At 49.5% G+C, this 19438-nt stretch overlaps 1 protein-coding gene across 3 annotated transcripts; it reads left to right on the forward strand.

Annotated features, from left to right (window-relative positions):
• The first annotated feature begins 10285 nt into the window (after nucleotides 1-10285).
• Nucleotides 10286-18462, forward strand: TBXT (T-box transcription factor T). Of its 3 annotated transcripts, none has more exons than XM_060115165.1 (8): nucleotides 10286-10491; nucleotides 10969-11233; nucleotides 11994-12128; nucleotides 12946-13007; nucleotides 13124-13185; nucleotides 14935-15111; nucleotides 16167-16296; nucleotides 18189-18462. In XM_060115165.1, exons 1-8 carry the CDS (start codon nucleotides 10286-10288, stop codon nucleotides 18460-18462), a joined length of 1311 nt encoding a protein of 436 aa, XP_059971148.1. The 3 variants fall into 3 exon arrangements, with proteins under 3 accessions (XP_059971148.1, XP_059971147.1, XP_059971150.1); XM_060115164.1 differs by having other exon boundaries at nucleotides 14938-15111; XM_060115167.1 differs by lacking the exon at nucleotides 14935-15111.
• Nucleotides 18463-19438: the final 976 nt, after the last annotated feature.

Below are 19438 nucleotides of genomic sequence, written 5' to 3' on the forward strand. Positions count from 1 at the left end.
GCCTGCGCGTCCGGAGCCTGTGCTCCGCAAGGGGGGAGGCCGCAACAGTGAGAGGCCCGCATACCGCAAAAAAAAAAAAAAAAAAAAATTAAAAAAAAAAAAAAAATTAACAAATTGAGCCCAGTAATATATTGTTTACTTCAGTAATTTCTGCTCATAATGAAAATGATAGCAAATTATAAGTAAGAGGGAAATTCCTTAATCTGTTAGTATATTTTTAAAAAAATTGTAAATAAATAATGTACTTAATGGTGAAATGTTGAAACTGTTCCTTTTGAATTTGGGAACGATAGAAAGATGTCTATTTATTCCTATTTCTCTTCAAGCTTGGACTGGAAGTTTGACCAGTATAATAAGAAAGAAAGAAAAAGAAAAGTCATAAAGTTCATAAAAGATATAAAACTATTTTTTAATAGAAAAACACCAACAGAGAAAAGCAAGAAAGTAATTATTATAATTTTCCAGAAAATGTTTAACTTAAAAGGGGAGGTTGGGGCTTGTGATTGGGAAGCGAACCCTCTGGGGTGCTGCGAATGGGCTCTTTCTTGATCTGGGTGGGGATTACTAAGTGTTTGTATTATAATGAGGTGTTATATGAGATTTTGTAATAAGATAAAAGTGTTTACATAAATATTATTTAAAACGTTGATTTTATAAAATAATTTGTAAAATATTCCATTTACAATAGCAGTAAAAATTAATTATCTAAGATTAAATTTGGGGAAAAAATGTGCAAACCCTTTATGAAAAAAATTATAAAACATTACTGAGAGACATTTAAAAAGACCTAAATAAGGGCTTCCCTGGTGGCGCAGTGGCTGAGAGTCCGCCTGCCGATGCAGGGGACACGGGTTCGTGTCCCGGTCCGGGAGGATCTCACATGACGTGGAGCGGCTGGGTCCGTGAGCCATGGCTGCTGAGCCTGCGTGTCCGGAGCCTGTGCTCTGCAGAGGGAGAGGCCACAACAGTGAGAGGCCCGCGTACCGCAAAAAAAAAAAAAAAAAAACCTAAATAAAAGGAGGGTCATGCTCATGGAGAGAAATACTATATATTTCAAAGATGTCAGTTCTCCCCAATCTGATCTTTAGATTTGATGCAATTTCAATAATTTTTCATGGAATTTGAGAAGCTAATTCTTACGTTTATGTAGAAGAGCAGCCAGTTGTAACAGACAAGACACACTGGAAACAGAAAATAGTAAGGGCTGGGGTTTGTCCTACATGTCAGGCCCTAACTTAAAGCCATAGAACAATTTAAATAGTGCTTCATTGGCACTAGCATAGATAAAACCATCCATCAATGAATTAGAATAGGGAGCCCAGAAGCCGAGGGCCCAGAATCAGATGCAGAACAGAAACAATTTATGGCAGACTTATTGCTGCTTTAGTGAAACAATGGATGATTTAATAAGCAGTGCTTAGACAAGTGATTTTCCACATTGAAAGGGGATCTCTATTTCATCTTATGCACAGAAGTCATTTCTGAGTGGTTTAAAGTCCTCAACATAAAAAGGCAGAGCTATACAGCTTTGCAAATATGAGAGACTATCTTGGGAGTTGGAATGGCTCTCTTAAACAAAGGCACAAAAACCATAAAGTGGAAAGGAAAAGTGTGATACCTTTGACCATATTAAAATTGAGAATTCCTGTTGGCAAAAGGATATCATCAAGGACATGAAAGCCTAGTCATTAAGGGAGAGAATGTTTTACTATTTATAAAATAGCCAAATGATTAGTATTAGCATTACAAAAAACCTCCTGTAATTGAATTAAAAAAAATTCAATGGACAAATTCCATATGATATCACTTATATGCTATCTAAAATATGACACAAATGAACTTATTTACAAAACGGAAACAGACAGACAGACAAAGAAAACAAACTTATGGTTACCAAAGGGGAAAGGGGGTGGGGGAGGGATAAATTAGGAGTTTGGGATTAACAAATACAAACTACTATATATAAAACAGATAAACAACAAGGACTTACTCTATAGCACAGGGAACTATGTTCAATATCCTATAATAAACCATAATGGAAAAGAATATGGAAAAGTTATATATATATGTATAAATGAATCACTTTGCTCTATACCAGAAACTAACTCAACATTGTAAATCACCTATAGTTCAATTAAAAGAAAAGAAAAAGATTCAATAGGATGCTCAAAAATCCTTAGTAATCTGGGAAATGCCATTTGAAACCATGACATCCTTTTTTATACCCTTCAGATTGGAAAAATTGTAAAATTTGACAATATCAAGTGTTGGCCTGGATGCGAAGAAGAGGAACCTTACTCACTGCAGGTGGCGTATAAAACTGGTGCAACATCTTTTGGAAAACAAGTCAGCAAATTCTATAAATACCGAAGGTGGACCTTACCCAGAAATTCCCTTTCTAGGCTTACAGCTCATCTATGGGAACTCTTACTCACGGGCATCACAAGATGTATAAATTTATAGCTGTATTCAAACCTCAGCAGATAACACTGTGCAAGTTCCCACAACGTTCCAGGTTTTTCTTTCAGTGCCTTTATTTATTTGGCTGCGCGGCATGTGGGATCTTAGTTCCCTGACCAGGGATTGAACCCTGGCCCCCTGAATTCGAGACATGAAGTCTTAACCACTGGACCGGCGGGGAAGTCCCTCTCTCTCTCAGTGCCTTTAACCTCATCAATTCCTCTAGCACCCAAAGGAAGTAGCTACAATAGTAGAATGGTCTTTTTTTAAAAGCCAGCCTCTGAGGTTAATGATGATCTTTGAAAGTTATACAAGTTGACAAATAATGAATCAGGCATAGGCCAAGAACACAATTTGAGTCTTCCTACTTACTTCTGTGCTGGAATCACTGTAGTCCACTAGTATAACTTGGAGTTACAGTTCCACATGAACTCTGTGACCCTGGGGAGACTTCTTTACCTCTCTGATCTACATTTTATTTTATTATGAAAATTTTTAAGAGAAGGAGGATAATAATCCTGACTTGCATAGGGTGCTTTGGAAGCACAATTAGGATGAGGTATTCAGGCCTAAGCACTATTTGGCCTTTGCTTTTCTCTCTAATTACCAGCATCTCCGACTGGATTGTGAATTGTTTAAGGATGAGATTTTTTCCTCCTCCAGTTCCTATTATATTGTCATCTTTCGTATTACAAAACTTTTTCAGATTTTTCAAAGTATTTAAGCCAACCAGTTCCCCTCCCCAAACAACACACACACACACGCCACATTCCATTTATAAATAGTTTTTTGATTGCGGTGGGTAGGAGAGAGATAAATACATTTGTTTCCACTTGCCATATATTTACCCTAGTTTGGTGGAAACAAGATGAGTTTAAAGTAAGACAAATCAGAAATCCAGCGGCTCTCCATTTTCCCCTCTCTCTGGAGCCTTAGCTTCCTGAATATAAAAGAGGAGCTCTCACCGCCTTGCAGAGCTGATGTCTGGCTGATAACATATGCAGGAATCCTCGTGTATAATAGACCGCGGTGAATGTTACTTTCTCCTGCCTGTGTCCTCGGGCGGGGACACGTCGGACCCTGGAAGCTGTGTGAGCTGAGGTTGTAGAACGTGCTAACCTTAATTTCCAAATGGGTTTTCCTCCTCAGTGACTTCTTTTCAGCCGGCAAGTTCCCCGTGGTGGGAACCATTGACGGGGGCCCTTTTCTCACAGACATGCCAAGCCCTCCCCTTTGTCCCGATTTTTACTATCAGTCTGGTACTTGATATGCAGGGAGGATGCATCTTAGCTTTTCCTTCTTGTCGTCCCAGCCCCCAGCTCTCCCTCGGGGCGCCCCCCATGGTCACCCTCCAGCTCTCTGTTCTCACCCCAGCTGCAGCCGCCTGCCCTCCAAACGCTCTTGCAGATTTCTGCTCAGGGCTCCGTCTGTCTTCCCCTCTTTCCCCCTCCCCCAGAGATGCCTTCCCCAAATATCCTTACAATATCTCTCATTCTCCCTTGTTTTCGTGTTTGTCTATGGTATTTATGGAAATTTCTACAAGAATTCTCTAAAAGTGCCCCCAGAGTTTCTAGGGTACAGTGCAGACCTTTCTAGAGTTCTTCCTATCTAGTCCATGAAGATCCCAGAATCCCACCGTCTCAAAAGTCTGCCCAGTGCCCCACCCCCATACCTGCCTGCTGACCTCTGCCCTCCGGTGTCCTCTTCCCCAAACCACTCGGGCACCTAGCACACCGGCCTTACTGTGAGCTTTCCCGCCAGACTTGGCCCTCCTGTCTTAACGTCCCTTTTGTTCTTACTAAATAGGTGATTGGGTCTTTGTAGTCTCCACTGTCATTAAAAATCCAGTCTCTCTTAGTTGTCCTCAGCTTTGCCCCAGAATTAAGGCACTAAAACCCCACTGCATGCAGCCGCCCTCAGGTCTCTGCCTGTGCTCCAATTCAACATCTGGCCACACTGCATACTGTTTTTTCCATAGAAAGAGCAGTCTCCCTCCCACTCCTGGGCCTGGAACCCTGCCCTCTCCCTGCTGCTTCCTCTAGGAAGGGTCAGGCTCCTGAATCTCTGGGCTCAGAGCCTGCCGTACCAACCCCTCTCACAGCAACAATCACAACCTGGCCTCATTTGGGACATAACGTTGGCCTTTCCTGCTGAACAGTTACACTGGGAACCTCAGAGCTGGTCCAGCATAAGTAGTGTATACCAGTCACTCCCAAATCCGTTTGTGTCCAGCATTCTTTCCCATAAGAGAATTGGTTCGGGACTTCAGATTTAATTCAGCGCCAAAGGAGGATTTTCTAAAATAAGGTATAGAGAAAGGGAAAATGCCATTTTATAAGGTCACCGATTAAAGGATTGGGTAGAGTTCCCGGGCAGGAGTTCTTGGTAACTTTATACCCGAAATGACGTTCCTACTGTGTCACTCTCAGTGCTTCCCTTGGAAGAGCTAATTTCTTTTAATTCTTGGGTCTCATTTTGTACACAACTCCACAGGGGACCCTTGCTTTACTGTCTTCAGGACGATGGGCGATTCAAGTCAGTGAGTAGTGACTCAAGAAAGGCCGCTCTGGGTTCTGTGGCTCTTGCATTTTCGTGAATGTTAAGGGTTAATGTTTTGCCCGTGTTTTTTTTTTTTAAATTAGTTTCTGCTTTATAACAAAGTGAATCAGTCATATATATACATCCCTTCCCTCATGCATCTCCCTCCCTCCCACCCTCCCCATCCCACCCCTCCAGGCGGTCACAAAGCACCGAGCTGATCTCCCTGTGCTCTGCGGCTGCTTCCCACTATCTATCTACCTTACGTTTAGTAGTGTATATATGTCCATGCCTCTCTTTCGCTTTGTCACAGCTTACCCTTCCCCCTCCCCTAGCAGTTCTCCAGGGGGGGCTTGAGCTCCTGTTCCTCCTTAAGTGCACATGCTAGGGCTTCCCTGGTGGCGCAGTGGTTGAGAGTCTGCCTGCTGATGCAGCGGACATGGGTTCATGCCCCGGTCCGGGAAGATCCCACGTGCCACGGAGCGGCTGGGCCCGTGAGCCATGGCCTCTGAGCCTGCGCGTCTGGAGCCTGTGCTCCGCAACGGGAGAGGCCACAACGGTGAGAGGCCCGCGTACCGCAAAAAATAAATAAATAAATAAATAAATAAATAAATAAAAGCACGTGCTGGCAGCATCCCAATTTTGCCAATCCAGGCACTGAACAGCAGGCGTCAAGTGCTGGTTCAAGTAAGAGACCCTGCACCTCGCCTGCCTCACAGTGCGGCAGGCTGGGGACCCCACCCCAAGGGAGGAGGAGTAGGTGGGGAAAGAAAAGAGCAGGGAGCCGAGGGTTAAGGGTGAGGGGCAGTGGGCTTATTCCTAAAACTCAGAGGAGAAGCAGCCTCTGGAAATAGTAAATGGCAGGAACCAGAAGATGAATTCAGGAAACTGTTTGGCCTTTTCGGTGAGACACAAAACCATGGCTTCTAAGAAAGAGAGCCTCAAGGACCGAGGAGACTGTGATTCAAGGCAGAGGCGAGGGACTTGGGGGATCGGGACTGTCAGAAAACCGAGGCGACAGCAGAGAAAGAAACTCTTCCCTGGAGGCAGTAAAAACCAAAAGTGACAGAGAAAAGCAAATTGACAGAGTGGTGTGGGAAAAACATTTCACAAGCCACTTAATACATACAGAAAAGGCTAAGGGATGAAACAGTGGAGAAGCTGAGAACAGGCAAGAAATCTGATTTGGAAGCACAGATAAGGTGGAAACAGAAGGACTGAAATTGTTACCACAACACAGGCCAGAGCTAAAGAGATGGCTGAAGGGGCTTTCCCGGCCTTCCTGGAAAAACCGGGAGAAAGACATTCCACCCTGAAGACAAACTATGAACTATGAGGCCTGAGAAACTCAAGAACCCAGGAGAACAAGCTACCCGCCACAGAAGGGACCATAGTCCAGCCACCTACAGATTTCTCTTCTGCTGCCTGGGATTCCAGAACGGAGTTGCCTCTGCGCTGGAGTTTCATGGAGAAAAGTCACAATCCCAGGCGTTCAGCCTCACCAGGCTTGTTTGTTTGTTTTTAGTGTGTGAACGCCCATCAGGAAACCATACACTGTCATGTGTGACAAAGCTTTGTGGCTGAGAAAGTATAGCCAGGATGGATTTGGTCTTGAAGCACTTCCTTGGGCTAATAATCCAACTCCACACCTGCCAAGGCCACACCCTCCCGTGCACTTCCGGAGAGAGGTCTGGAAGCTCAAAATGATAGCCCGGCTGCCTTCTTCCTGGGGCTGCAGTGATGGGTCAGCCAGGGCCAGGGCGGAGACACTACTGAGAAAGACTTTGAGAGACAAGTCTTTGCTCTCTTCCACAAACCAGAGATGCCCCAGACAACCCAATGGCCTTTGAAAACTTTCAACGCTAAGGAGTCTCAATTATATTGTGCAACTTTAAAAACCGTAACAAAATTCATCGGGTTTCTTTCAGTGGGATAGACAGAAAAACCACTAGTGACAGAAAAGATTTGCTATCAAGCGCCCTTTATATGTTGTCTTAAATTTAGGACGCAAATGCTTTTGTTAAGTCTGCTTCACCAGTATGGACGAAGGGCTCACCTGAAGAACAGAATGAAAAGAAAAAGTTGAGGAAAACACACCCACACATGCAGTGATTAGCACTCGAGGTTTGCATTTTCATACGTGCGCGCACGCACACACACACATCATGTATATACAGATATGTACATCCATCATGTGTACAGTATATTCTACAGTGAGCACAAACCATCTAATCAAAAATCAATTTATTTTTTAAGGAAGAAGAAAAAATAAAAGAAGGAAACTGGAGGGCGTGGCGGGGGTCCCACAACGCTGTCCCTGCCCTGACTGCCCTTGAGCCTCTTATGGCACCATTGATACCCGCTCCCACAAGACAAATGGTTTTGTTGCTTGAGAGGGGGGTGGGTCTGGGGAAAACCGCCTCTCTGGGAAATGAGGGGTGTGTGTGTTTTTATGTGCTTTTGTGTAAAATGTTTCCTAAGTTATTGGTGGAGCCTAAGGCCCAGCCGTAAGGCCTTCACTTATTTTTCTGGACCGGCTGGCTAGACTTCCCAACGGGAGAAAGACCTTGGGAAAGAAACATCTGGGGAGCCCTGGCCCCTCCTCCCCCAAGGAAGCACCTTGTTATTAACTGGGAATTCTTTATAGCTGGGCGGGAGGAAGTTTTTGGCTGTAAACTGTCATGCACGGCAGCCTTCATTGAAAGGACCCGGAGAGTGGAGACGCTTATCCTGAGAACCAAGGAACAAAGATCCAGAAAATCAGGCACAGAGAAGAAAGGAAAAATACTAGGCGGTGACAGTCCGGAGACCTCCGCAGCTACGGCGCAGCCCCTAAGCCCTGGCGTCTCGCCCAGCTGCGCGCCGAGCTTCCGCGCGCCGCTCTGGAAACCTGGACCTTCCTTCTGGAGGGAAGAAATGTCGCTACTCACGTTTGAGAACTAACATTCTTTTCTGCCGGGGCTTTATTCTTATTTGTCCGTGCCCCCTCCCGTTTGTGGAGCCGAATTGAAATCGGAACCACAGTTACTGGAGCGACCTGGTACCCGCGCTTCCAGACTTTGGGAAAATCGACCCCGAAGCATCAGCGCCAAGAGAGCTCCCGCCTCAGGGGACAAGGAGTGTCCTTGCTCCCGGCCGGGGGTTTCAGAGACCCCCAACTGCCTGGTACCCACGCTTCTTCCCCCTCCACTTCACACCCACCCCACCTTTATTCTAAGTGCGCAGGCTCGGGAGGTCTCAACCGTACAGATGACCTTTAGACATCTTTAATTTCTCCGGAAAGCCCCCCAAAGCCTATGGCCCGAAGAGCCGGGTGGAAGGCCACTCAGCAGGGTCCGGGTGCCGGGAGCAAATGAGGTCCTTTTGCTGCCTCTTTCCAGAAGGAAACTTTCTCCCTCGGGTCAGCTCCCTGGGCATTTCCGTGCATCCTAGACAACAAAAGAAACTGAGAAATGCGACAGTGGTGGGGGTGCGCCGGGCCTCGCGACTCCGCAGGCCCCATCTGGAGAGGGGCGGAAAGGTAGCCGGGGGAGCGCGCTCACCCCTCCCCATGGGGCTGCGGGCGCGCGGTCCCTCCCTCGGTCCCCCGGCATTCTCGACCCCGGAGCGAGCCCGGCCCCGCGCGGGGCAGGGCAGGGTTAGCGCGGGGCGCAGAGTCCACGACCTCCCCGCAGAGCCAGCCCCCTTGCTAAGGCGCAGGGTTGTTCGGAATGGGTGCTCCGCCGATGCGTGGCTTTTCCCAGAGGGCGTGAGGTGGGGTGAGCGCCGAGCAGACGCGGGGAACCGAGGCGGGGCCACGCGCCCTCTTTACCGAGGCGCGCAGACCGCGTCCCGACGCCGAGCATCTGCTGCCGTCCCCCTTCCGGGGCTCCCGTTTTAGGGGGAATGTTATTGTCTGAAGAGACCCTACTGAACTACTTCCTGCTCTTTGTCACCTTTCCTTCGCTCTCCTCGCGGAGGTTCTCCCCGAAAGGTGATAAACCACTCGAGCCCCGCACGGCCGGGCGCTGCGGCCGGCCGGGTGGGGAGACGCCCCTGGAACCAGGCTCGCCAGGAACGCCTGGCCCGCCCCCTCCCACTCCCACCTTCCGCGAAAGCAGAGACCAAAACCCACAGAAGTGGAGCCACCTCTCGGGTTACACTCAGTGCACGCACAGACCTCGTCCTCAAAGTCCTGCTTGGATAAGGGGGGAGCGAGGAAACATCCCCAAAGGGGTCGCTTGGTTGATTTCGGCCTATCTCCCTCTCGGGGCGCTGGATGCGCCCGTGGGCAGACTCCGACGTGGGCCCTCCCTTTCCAGACAGGCGAGGGCTGCGGAGAACAGGGGACGCCGGATGGGCTGATCCATGGTCGTGGGTGTTAGCGGAGTCACCTGAAGCGCCGCGGGCCGAGGGACGTGTCGGGACGGGACCGGGTTCGGTGGCGGGCTGAGCCTTCGGAAGAGCGGAGACCAGCCCGACCCGGGCTAGGCACAGGGCGCGCCCTTAAGCGGCGCTGTGCGCGATGGTCGCTGGCGAGGGACGGACACCGACTCCAGGCTGGCACACCTGCGGGGTCCCGGGTGCGCTGAGAGAGAGAGAGAGAGAGAGAGAGAGAGAGAGAGAGAGAGAGGAGGGCCCCGCGCGCGAGAGTTGGGGAGCTTCGCGGGCAGCCGGGCAACTCCTCGGCGAGGTGCGTGCCGGGGCGAGCTCGGGAGCCCTGTCCGTCCATCCCCACCCCGTCCGTCCCCCATCCCCTCCCGGCCTTCGGGGCCAGCCCGGCCGCTTTGATGGAGGTGCAAACATTTGGAGGAGGGCGGAGGTGTAGGCGTTGGGCCGGGGCTCGCGGGGCCTGGCTCCGGATTTACAGAAGGTAGGCGCGGGAGCCCATTGTTGGCCCCCCCGCCTCCGCGGCGCGCCAGGCTGAGTCTGATATGGCCGCTCGCGGCCAATGGGCAGCGGCCCTGGCACTTCAAAGGGCGCGCGGCCCAATCCGCCGCGCCCCCTCGGCGGCTCTCGAGGCTCTATTTATGCCGAGGGGTGATTTTTCTCTCCCTGAGACCTCCTCCAGTAGCTCCTTGCGGGAGTTCAAGTGGAATAACCTTCCCCCCACCCCTTTCCCCCGCCCCTCCCCCCCGGATCTCTGTCCTCGCCCTCCTCCCGGGTCTGTGCAGGCACCCGGGCGCCGTCGCGGGTCTTGGCCCGAGCGGCCCCTCTTCCTGGAAGAGCGGCCGCCTACTGGGGCGAAGGTGGCTCTCGGGTAGCAAGTCGGGGCTTCGGGGGGCGGTGGGGAGGGGCGGGCGGGAGGATGAGCTCCCCGGGCACCGAGGGCGCGGGGAAGAGCCTGCAGTACCGGGTGGACCACCTGCTGAGCGCCGTGGAGAGCGAGTTGCAGGCGGGCAGCGAGAAGGGCGACCCCACGGAACGCGAGCTGCGCGTGGGCCTGGAGGAGAGCGAGCTGTGGCTGCGCTTCAAGGAGCTCACCAACGAGATGATCGTGACCAAGAACGGCAGGTAGGCGCGCACCAAGCCGGCGTGTGCCACGCACTCGGGCGGGCCGGGCAGCCGGGCTGCAGGGTTCCTTACCTTCCAACACTTTCTCCCTGTCTTTTTGCTCATTTCCGCTCAGACTGGGGAACAGACCCTTGTGGCCCCTAATTGTCCCTCTGGGACTTCGCGTAATCCTCACTTCTGGGCACGAGGGACTCCCGGGGGACTCCCCCGAGCCGCGCCTCGCCCACGCTTGCCCCGAGGGCTGGGCCCGGGTACTGCAACCCTCTGCCAGCTCCTTTCCCGCCCTGCCTCTGGAGGCCAGGGGGTAGTGAGGAGGGCGCCTGTGGATCTAGGAGAGTCCTGGGAAGGGGGGAGCTCGGGCGTCCCCTTTGTAAGTTCCCAAGGGGGCTCCTTTTTGCTCCAAATGCAGATGCCCCTGCCTTCTTCGTTCTAACGGGTCAGATCCGGGGTCCTCCAGCTGCGCTCCTTCCTTTCCAGGAGGATGTTCCCGGTGCTGAAGGTGAACGTGTCTGGCCTGGACCCCAACGCCATGTACTCCTTCCTGCTGGACTTTGTGGCGGCCGACAACCACCGCTGGAAGTACGTGAACGGGGAGTGGGTGCCAGGGGGCAAGCCTGAGCCGCAGGCGCCCAGCTGCGTGTACATTCATCCCGACTCGCCCAACTTCGGGGCGCACTGGATGAAGGCGCCGGTCTCCTTCAGCAAAGTCAAGCTCACCAACAAGCTCAATGGAGGGGGCCAGGTAGGTGTGATGGGGTGCGGGGACGGGGTGGCGGACGACGCGAGGAGGGGCCCCGAGACTCTGCACCTTGTCCTCGGGGAGCCTTGGAAAGGCTCTGCGTGCACGGAGGTGACATCTGCCTTCCTCAGTTCAGCCTGCAGTGTTGTTGATAGTAAACTGACGACGGTAACACCGAGGGCTGGAGAGCGGGGAGAGGGCGCAAAGCCTCCCCTGGGAACACTCGGGCAGATCTCAAGTTTGGGGGAACTTTTGCATCCTAGCCCTCAACTTTCCTAAGTGTAGAGAAAATATCAGTCTTGATAGTAAATGGTCGCTGTAGCGCTGAATATGTCCACATATTTACTGCGTGGAGTGTGAACAAACTTGTAAATCTGTTCTTTTCTACAGAACATCTTTACTTGGGGATTGTTACTGGGAGACCCGGTGTTCCCGTAAGCTGCGATCTCGCTCAGGCATTTAAAGCTGTCTGCAGCTGCCCTGGAAGCCTTAGAACTTTACTCTACCAGGTCAAAGCATTTCGTGATGGGCATTCATTGCCTTTAATGGTGTGCAGCATCCCACATTCCTTTTCCAAACTAGTCGTGAGAGCAGCACCTGATGGGAAACCTACCAACTTCAACAGGAAAGACATTTTCCTGTGAGCTGCAGGATTTTCTGCATCTTGGCTGTATTTTTCCCCTCCTCAGCAGGACAAATGGATGTTTTGTTGTCTTAACGGTAGGACTTTGATGATCACCATTCCCGTGTTTATGTCTCTCAGATCATGTTGAACTCCTTACATAAGTATGAGCCTCGAATCCACATCGTGAGAGTTGGGGGTCCGCAGCGCATGATCACCAGCCACTGCTTCCCGGAGACCCAGTTCATAGCGGTGACCGCTTATCAGAATGAAGAGGTGAGAGGGGCACCGGCCCTCGGTCTGGAGAGTGCCGCGAATGCCAAGAGCCTGTGTGATTCTTGTACTTTTAGACTGATAATGAATGCCTTGTCAAGGAATTTACCGTAACTGTAAAATTGGGACAGCGGGAGAAACGTTTTAAAATAAGTACTCATTCAAGCACTTTCCCCTTTAGCTTTCCATAAAAGTGTCCAAAACTCGAAGCATCCACTAAAGGCTCAAAATGAAAAGATGAATAAAACATTTAGGGTAAAGGACTGTAAGAATTTAAGAACAGGACTTCAGAGAAAGGGGGGCCTCTCCTTACTCTGGGAATCTTCCTAAAAGGGTTGGGGGCATCCTTCCAAATCTGTGGTGTGAAGAGTCAACTAGATACAGAATACAGTTTAGTGCCTGTAAATCCCTATCTAAGTCTGCCCCCAAAGTACAGGCGGTTTGTGATTAGCTGGTCAAGTTGTCGGTGTTGACTGCCAACTAGAACTAGCAGTCACTGTTCCTAAGCAGACCTGGGTTATGTTTTGTGCCTTGTTTGTTTGGTTGATGCACACAGAATATTGTCAGCAGTAGGTTAAACTTATTGTGAATTCCACTCGGAAAATCAGCATTTAAAAGCTTTTCATAATTGTGCTCTTCTTTATAAAATATGGTGATTACTCGGCTACTTCAGATCCAAATAGAAAAATGTACCTGGAAATAAATCTGTTTATATTTGAATATTTAAAGGGGGTGCTGGTAGTTCCTGATTTCTTGGTGCCAAATTAAATCCTCTGGCGAATGAGCAACATACTAGTAAACGCAACTTCTTGTTTTTCAGATCACAGCTCTTAAAATTAAATACAATCCATTTGCAAAAGCTTTCCTTGATGCAAAGGAAAGGTGAGAGAATTCTAACTATACCCTTTGAGCAAAGAAGTGTGCAGAAACATGAACTATTGCTGCAAATACTATGTTCTGAATGTCCTCCTTGACAATTCGCTGCACTTCTTTGGCAGAAGCGATCACAAGGACATGATGGAAGAAACTGGAGACAGCCAGCAATCTGGGCACTCCCCATGTACGGTTTGTTGCGCTTTGGCCAGATGTACCTTGTTTCAGGGGCTAGCCTGCTGGGAGCTGGGAGCTGGGGATGGAGCAGACAGAGCTTCTGGGTGCGCTTGGGGGGCACATTGCCCTTTGCTGTGCAAGGCACCTGGCCCTATGTGTTGATGGTGTTGCTGCTGGTCCTCAACGTACTGGCCCTCAGCCTCTGCTCCATGTGGGGCTTGAGGATGCTCCCCCAGCCCACAGGACTCCTGACAGAGAAGCCTGGGGAGAATTTACTGGGGTTCTTTGCTGTGCTTCTAGGCAGCTCCAACCATGGCCTGGATGGGTGTTTACACCCTGCTGTGTTGGACAAGAGGAGAGCCCGGCTCATACCCACTTTGAGATGGTTTCTCTTTTTGTTAATGACTGAAAACTGGAGGACCATGTTTGGAACGATGCTTATGATCACGTGTGGGTTTCCCCTTAGCCTGCTTCGGTTCTGGGAATGGCCCATCAGCTCATGCTGGAAACAGTGGAGCGTAGGATGGGAAAGTCTGCTTTAAGTCTAGCTTCCTTTAGGAGTTCCGTGAGCCAGCGAAGTGATGCAGGTCTGCAGCAGAGTCTGTTAGGAGGAAGGGCTGTGTCTAGGCCTCCTCTCCACGCAGGGAGGGGACCCCGAGAGAGGAAAGTTAGTGTTTGCTGCTCACTTCAGGAGTCTGGACGAACCAGCATGGCACCCTCCTCAAACTGTGTGTGTTTCTTTTTTTCTATTGCTTTTTCTTTCTTCCTCCCTCCCTCCCTTCCTTCTTCCTTCCCTCCTTCTTGTCATCTTATGGACTAATTGAACACACAGCTCTCCTAAGTGGCTCATGGGCTGCCGTGTCATAGAGCAGAATATGAACAACTGCTTTGGCAAGTGATGGAGCCCCAACTTTGTGGCCACACCCGGACCTTCCCCTCATTTGAATGTTGTCTGAAGAATTGTTTGTAGTTTGGGAATTGGAGCCAGAGTTGTCCTCCTCCTCGTGGTTGTTTTTCTGATTTCTTTTTTAAAGTTAAAAAGGAAATGGAGAAGAAATTGGAGTTTTAAAGGAGGGCAGGGCAATGTTGGAACAATTTTCTGATTGATGTGTAAGGCGGGGAGAGTGTGGGCCTAAAGCAGAAGAAAGGTGAGCAGAACATGGGTGCCCCTGCAGCCAGGACAGTAGCCCCTCCGTGTGATGCTGTGGGGTGGGACGAGGGGCGCTCGCCCTAGGTGTCCTGAATGCGCCTGGCTCTGAATCTGAATTCTGTCTCTTCTTTACGTTATATTCAAGCTCAGCGGTTAGGCCCTGAAAGCTCACCTGCCTGCGGGAACGGAACATCCCCTAAGAGGCTGGGAGGATTCTGGGGGTGTTCAGGAGGCCTCAGGCTTGGCTGAGGTCGGGGTCAGTCTCCCAGGGTTTCGGCTGTCCTGTGGGTTTAGAAACCTTGGCCAGCCTGTGGTACCTGAAGACTCCGCTGGGTGCTCGGTGTTCACGAATCCTGAGCAAAAATCCCACCACTTCCTGGCCTCTGCCCTCCTGTCTTTTGGTAGTTTTTGTTTGTTTGTGTGTTTTGGGTTTTTTGGGGGGCCATGCTGCTCAACCTGTGGGATCTTAGTTCCTTGACCAGGGTGAACCCGGTCCTTGGCAGTGAGAGTTCGGAGCCCTCACCTCTGGACCTCTGGGGGCTTCCCCTCCTGTCCTTTAAATGGTGGAAGTGATGCAAAAGTCAGGCACTCAGCATTCTTCTCTCACAGCAGGGGGGTGGTTGATTCCTGGAACCAGCACCCTGTGTCCACCTGCCACCCCTCACCCTCAGTTTGGAGGCCCCCTCTCTCTTCCCTCCACGCACGGCTGTGAAAGGTACCCGGCCCTGAGGAACCACCGCCCAGCCCCCTACCCCAGCCCTTACGCGCATCGGAACAATTCTCCAAGTAAGTCCTGAGCGGAAGGAGGCTGGGGCTTTGGGGGTGGCCGGAAGACCTCTGGAAGGGGAAAGGCAGTCTGCAGGGCTCCAGAGAGCAGGCTCTTGTTCGGCTCAGGAGGGACCTTCTTTTCATGTCCATGTTACTGCTGGCTCCGTCCAGGGGGCCTTTGGGGCTGAATGTGACCGTTATTTCTCCAGCGTTCTTATTCCAGGACTGTGGGCCCATGTCTAGGCGCCCAGGTTGGGATATTTTATGAACCCTTTGAAAGTGATGATGTCGGGCCAGCCAGGCACTCGAGTTACTGGCTTGACTGACACACGTGTGTTTCTCCACGTATGGTACCCGGGTCAGCAGCCCCAGTATCATCTGAAAAGCCCCCAGATTTACAGAATCGGAAGCTCTAGAGGTGGGCCCAGCACTTTGTGGTTTAACAAGCCCCTAGGCGACCCTGGTGCAGGCTTGAGTCTTGTGATCAGCGGGCCAGACCATGAAGATCCCTGGACCTAATTCTCTCTAACACCATGGATGCCCAGACTTCATTTTGTCTGGCTCCAAAAGGAGGGAAAAAGCGAATGAACACCATAAAACAATGAAGCAATTACAGCTTATTTGAAATGAAAGGAGCTTATTTGGGAAGGAAATAGTTGTCCAACCAGAGGCTAGAAGATCATATTTTAAATTTTGCCTGGTTTCTAAAGCCCTTTTAATTCTTAAGAAATAATCCTTTGGGGAAAAGGCAGGTTAAAATTACATTGATTTTATGTTTAAAGATAAGTAATCCTCAGTCATGTGATAGTAGGATTCCATTTCTACAGGGCAGCTAGTGATCTAATGATAAAGAAAAAGCCTGGGTACTGGAATATATTCAAATATATACATTTGACAATAAGGATTAGCCTTTGATGACCAATTTAGCAGAGGCTAGTGGACTGTTTTCTCTACTTAACATCGCACACATTTTGTTTTCAATGTCGGGTAGCTCCAGCTGTTGGAAGTATTTCAATGCGTTTTGTCACTCTTGGAAGATCCCATCAGTAATGACACTTTCTTATGTCCCGTAGCCTATTCTGACAATTCACCTGCATGTTTGTCCATGCTCCCATCCCACGACAATTGGTCCAGCCTTGGAATGCCTGCCCACACCAGCATGCTTCCCATGACTCCGAATACTGGCCCTCCTACGGGCTCTAGGTAATGTATGTCTGGGCAATGATGCAAACTGTCCTGGGAACTCTTGAGTGCCTATGATGTCATGCCATCTCAGTCACTGGCCTCTATTCTGCCCTTCTCTTACGGGTGTTGGGTTTTTGTTTATAACTTGACCATTCAGCCAGGTGTGTCCGGGGACCCCAGGTTACATGACTGCTGTGAGCGCCTGCTTCAGCCTCTTCTTTGGGAAGACCAGTTGCTCCCTCAGGTTGGATGGGAGCTGGGCTGTGATGCAAGGGAACCAGGAACCCTATCCTGGCTTTGCTATTCACTAGTTCTTGTGATGGACAAGTCTCTTGAGCCTTGTTTCTTCAAGAAAAGGGCACTAAATAACCCCAGCCTCAGCCTGTCTTTACAGGGTTATTGGGGTCAGTAGGTGAATTTTGCAGAAATGTTTCCAGAACCTTTTTTGACAGGCAAATTTAAATTAAGGAAATAACTTTGTTGGATTTCTGTGGATATAGAATCAGTGTTCTTAACGTGTACGCTGGGTAACTTGTAAAGAATGATGACTATTTTCTTAACTTGAAAATTATATAGAGGGAGCCTGGCTGAAAGAAATCAAGCCGGTCGGTAAATGTACTGCATTTCTTCATAGGATTGTTACAATAGAGAACTAAAATAACAAAGCTAGAGGTCAGTCCACATTTTCTAATGAGGAAATGGACTCAAAGATATTAAATGATTGGACAAGTTGGCTTACAGCAGACTGAGTCTGTAGACAAGGCATCTTGACCTCAAAAGCAACGCAGTTTTTGTGTGTAGAATATCGCTATTTGCCTAAGATCTTAATTCTTTATTTTTAGGAAACAATTCCTTTAAAATAAGAATCTAATTGTCTACTGTTAAAAATAAAGCAAGCAATACATAATCAGCAGGCTCTTCCAGGGCTCTGAAGGCACCTAGAAAACTGCTGTAAATTGGATGATCTGTAGGTTACAAAGGGCCCCCCCCTCCCCGAGGATGTTAGAGGACGTCAGTGTATCTTGGAGCCTTGTTTCTCTGCATCTGTAAAATGGGGATGGTAACCTACCTCACTTAACTCAGGCCTGTTTGCACGTTCAAATGCATCTGAAGCGCAGGACATGGCTTGGTAAACTGTACAGCCCACGACAGTGTACCGTCTCATTATTCATTTATGAAAGGATTCTACTATAAGAGAGAGACATTTTCCTGAGACAAAATTGTAGCCTACTGTGATGCTATTCAAGCCTGTGTTCCCAGACCGGGGGGTTTAATACCCATTTCCAATTCCTTCTTTCAGAGATGGGGAAACAGAGCCTCAGAGGCGGTCGCAGAACAAGGCTAACGTGATAAAGCTAATTAATTGGGGTTTGCTTCCGGGTCTCACTGCTGGTGCACTTTCTGCTGTGGGTCAGGCTAACTAACGCGTGCGGAGACGTGGTGCCCATACAGCAGCCACTGGATGCTCACCCTCCACCACTCGGTGTTGGAGAAGCGTGTCGTCTCCCTCGAAGGGAATCACTGCAGGGTGGGCGGCATGCTAGTTAACAGATACTTAAACACTTCCTTTGAAACATCTGATTCAGTATATCTGAGAATTTTGGATTCTGAACATGAGCGCAAAGCTGGAGTATTTTGCTCTGCCAGGAGTTATGTCTACGTCAGCAGCCTTTTTAACTATTGATTTTGTCCTAATGATTTTGTTCATTGCTAACACATGAGACAATATCTTCTATGCACGTCAGAGTGTGGTTTAATAACACAGAGGAAGTGGCCCGTTTGAAAGAAAGCTGCCGTATAACCCACTTACCAGGAGTGGGATTTGGGGGGTTTGTTTTCCCCTCCCGCAGCGGATCTGGAGCCCCTTCCCAGGTCTCTCACTTGTCTGTTCTTCCACTTTTCCATTTCAGTCAGTACCCCAGCCTGTGGTCCGTGAGCAACGGCACCGTCACCCCCGGTGCCCAGACGGCAGGGATATCCAACGGGCTGGGAGCCCAGTTCTTTCGAGGCTCCCCTGCCCACTCTGCCTCTCTCGTCCATCCAGTCTCGGCTCCCTCCTCCTCGGGATCCCCACTGTACGAAGGGGCCTCCTCGGCCACAGATATTGCCGACAGCCAGTACGATGCCTCGGCCCAAGCCCGCCTCCTGGCCTCATGGACGCCCGTGTCACCTCCGTCCATGTGAGCCGGAGCCTGTGTCTTAACGATGCAATGACTTTCTCGTGGCAGCAAGTCTTGATTTGATTGGTAGGCTCATGGGGCGGGGAAGGGAATAAAGCCTGTTAACCTCACTTTAAATAAGAGGAGAATACACGTTCGTACGAGAGCCCCACTGACACCACCGTTGCTCATCCTTGGTGGTGACGGTGCCAGTGCCGTCCTGGGTCCTTGTGTGCTGCAGGTGAATTCAAGTGTGCAAGCAATGCAGTTGGCCTAACTCGCCGTGATTCACAGTAAAAATGACTTGCTAACATGCAGAAACTTTGTTTCTCGTACAGCACGTAGGTGACTCTGGCACATCAATATGTAAACTCCACTGGTCCTACTCTAGTGAGATAAAAAGCACACTTTTAATTCTCTTCCTTGTTGCTTTCAAGTAGCCTTCAGGTCCCCTTTGTGGTAGGGGTCACAGTTGGAGCTGAGCTGTGAAAGACAGAATTAAATCATAGTTGAGGACGGCAGATTGTAGTTAAAATGGCAGTGTCCAGCTCTGCCCACTAGAATATGTTTATTTTACACATATGTAGCTAATCTCTTGTACTGTTAAACCTACAACTGTTTATATTTTTCTTCTGATAATGTAGCCAAAGACAATCAGCAGAAAGCATTTTCTGCAAAATAAAGGCAATGTGCAAAATTTGGTTGGTCTAGTTATTATTCAGACTTCTCTTTTGGATTGAGATTTTGCTGTTCGTTATAGCTGGTGGTTAAGACTGTCCTGGAGAAGCGTTTCAATCTGTTCCAGACTTTAATATTTTACCTAATCAGTTGCAGGACTGGAAGTGAAATTTGCATACATTTATTTACTCAGTGCTAATTGCCACAAAATGCAAACAGTGTTAAAAGATTTTGGAGAGAGTTAAATAGCCCTGAATCATGAATATGGTAATGGCAGAATGTAGAACATACAGATGCCATAAAGATTAATATGGGATGTCTGC

This window comes from Mesoplodon densirostris, chromosome 12 (assembly GCF_025265405.1).
Source record: "Mesoplodon densirostris isolate mMesDen1 chromosome 12, mMesDen1 primary haplotype, whole genome shotgun sequence".
Classification (NCBI taxonomy): domain Eukaryota; kingdom Metazoa; phylum Chordata; class Mammalia; order Artiodactyla; family Ziphiidae; genus Mesoplodon; species Mesoplodon densirostris.

Bases quoted from the DNA above. Each gene is read 5' to 3' on its own strand.
- TBXT (XM_060115165.1), top strand. From the start codon at position 10,286: ATGAGCTCCCCGGGCACCGAGGGCGCGGGGAAGAGCCTGCAGTACCGG. The intron at 11,234-11,993 runs GTAGGTGTGATG...TATGTCTCTCAG, and splicing joins AGCTCAATGGAGGGGGCCAG to ATCATGTTGAACTCCTTACA. The intron at 16,297-18,188 runs GTAATGTATGTC...TTTCCATTTCAG, and splicing joins GGCCCTCCTACGGGCTCTAG to TCAGTACCCCAGCCTGTGGT.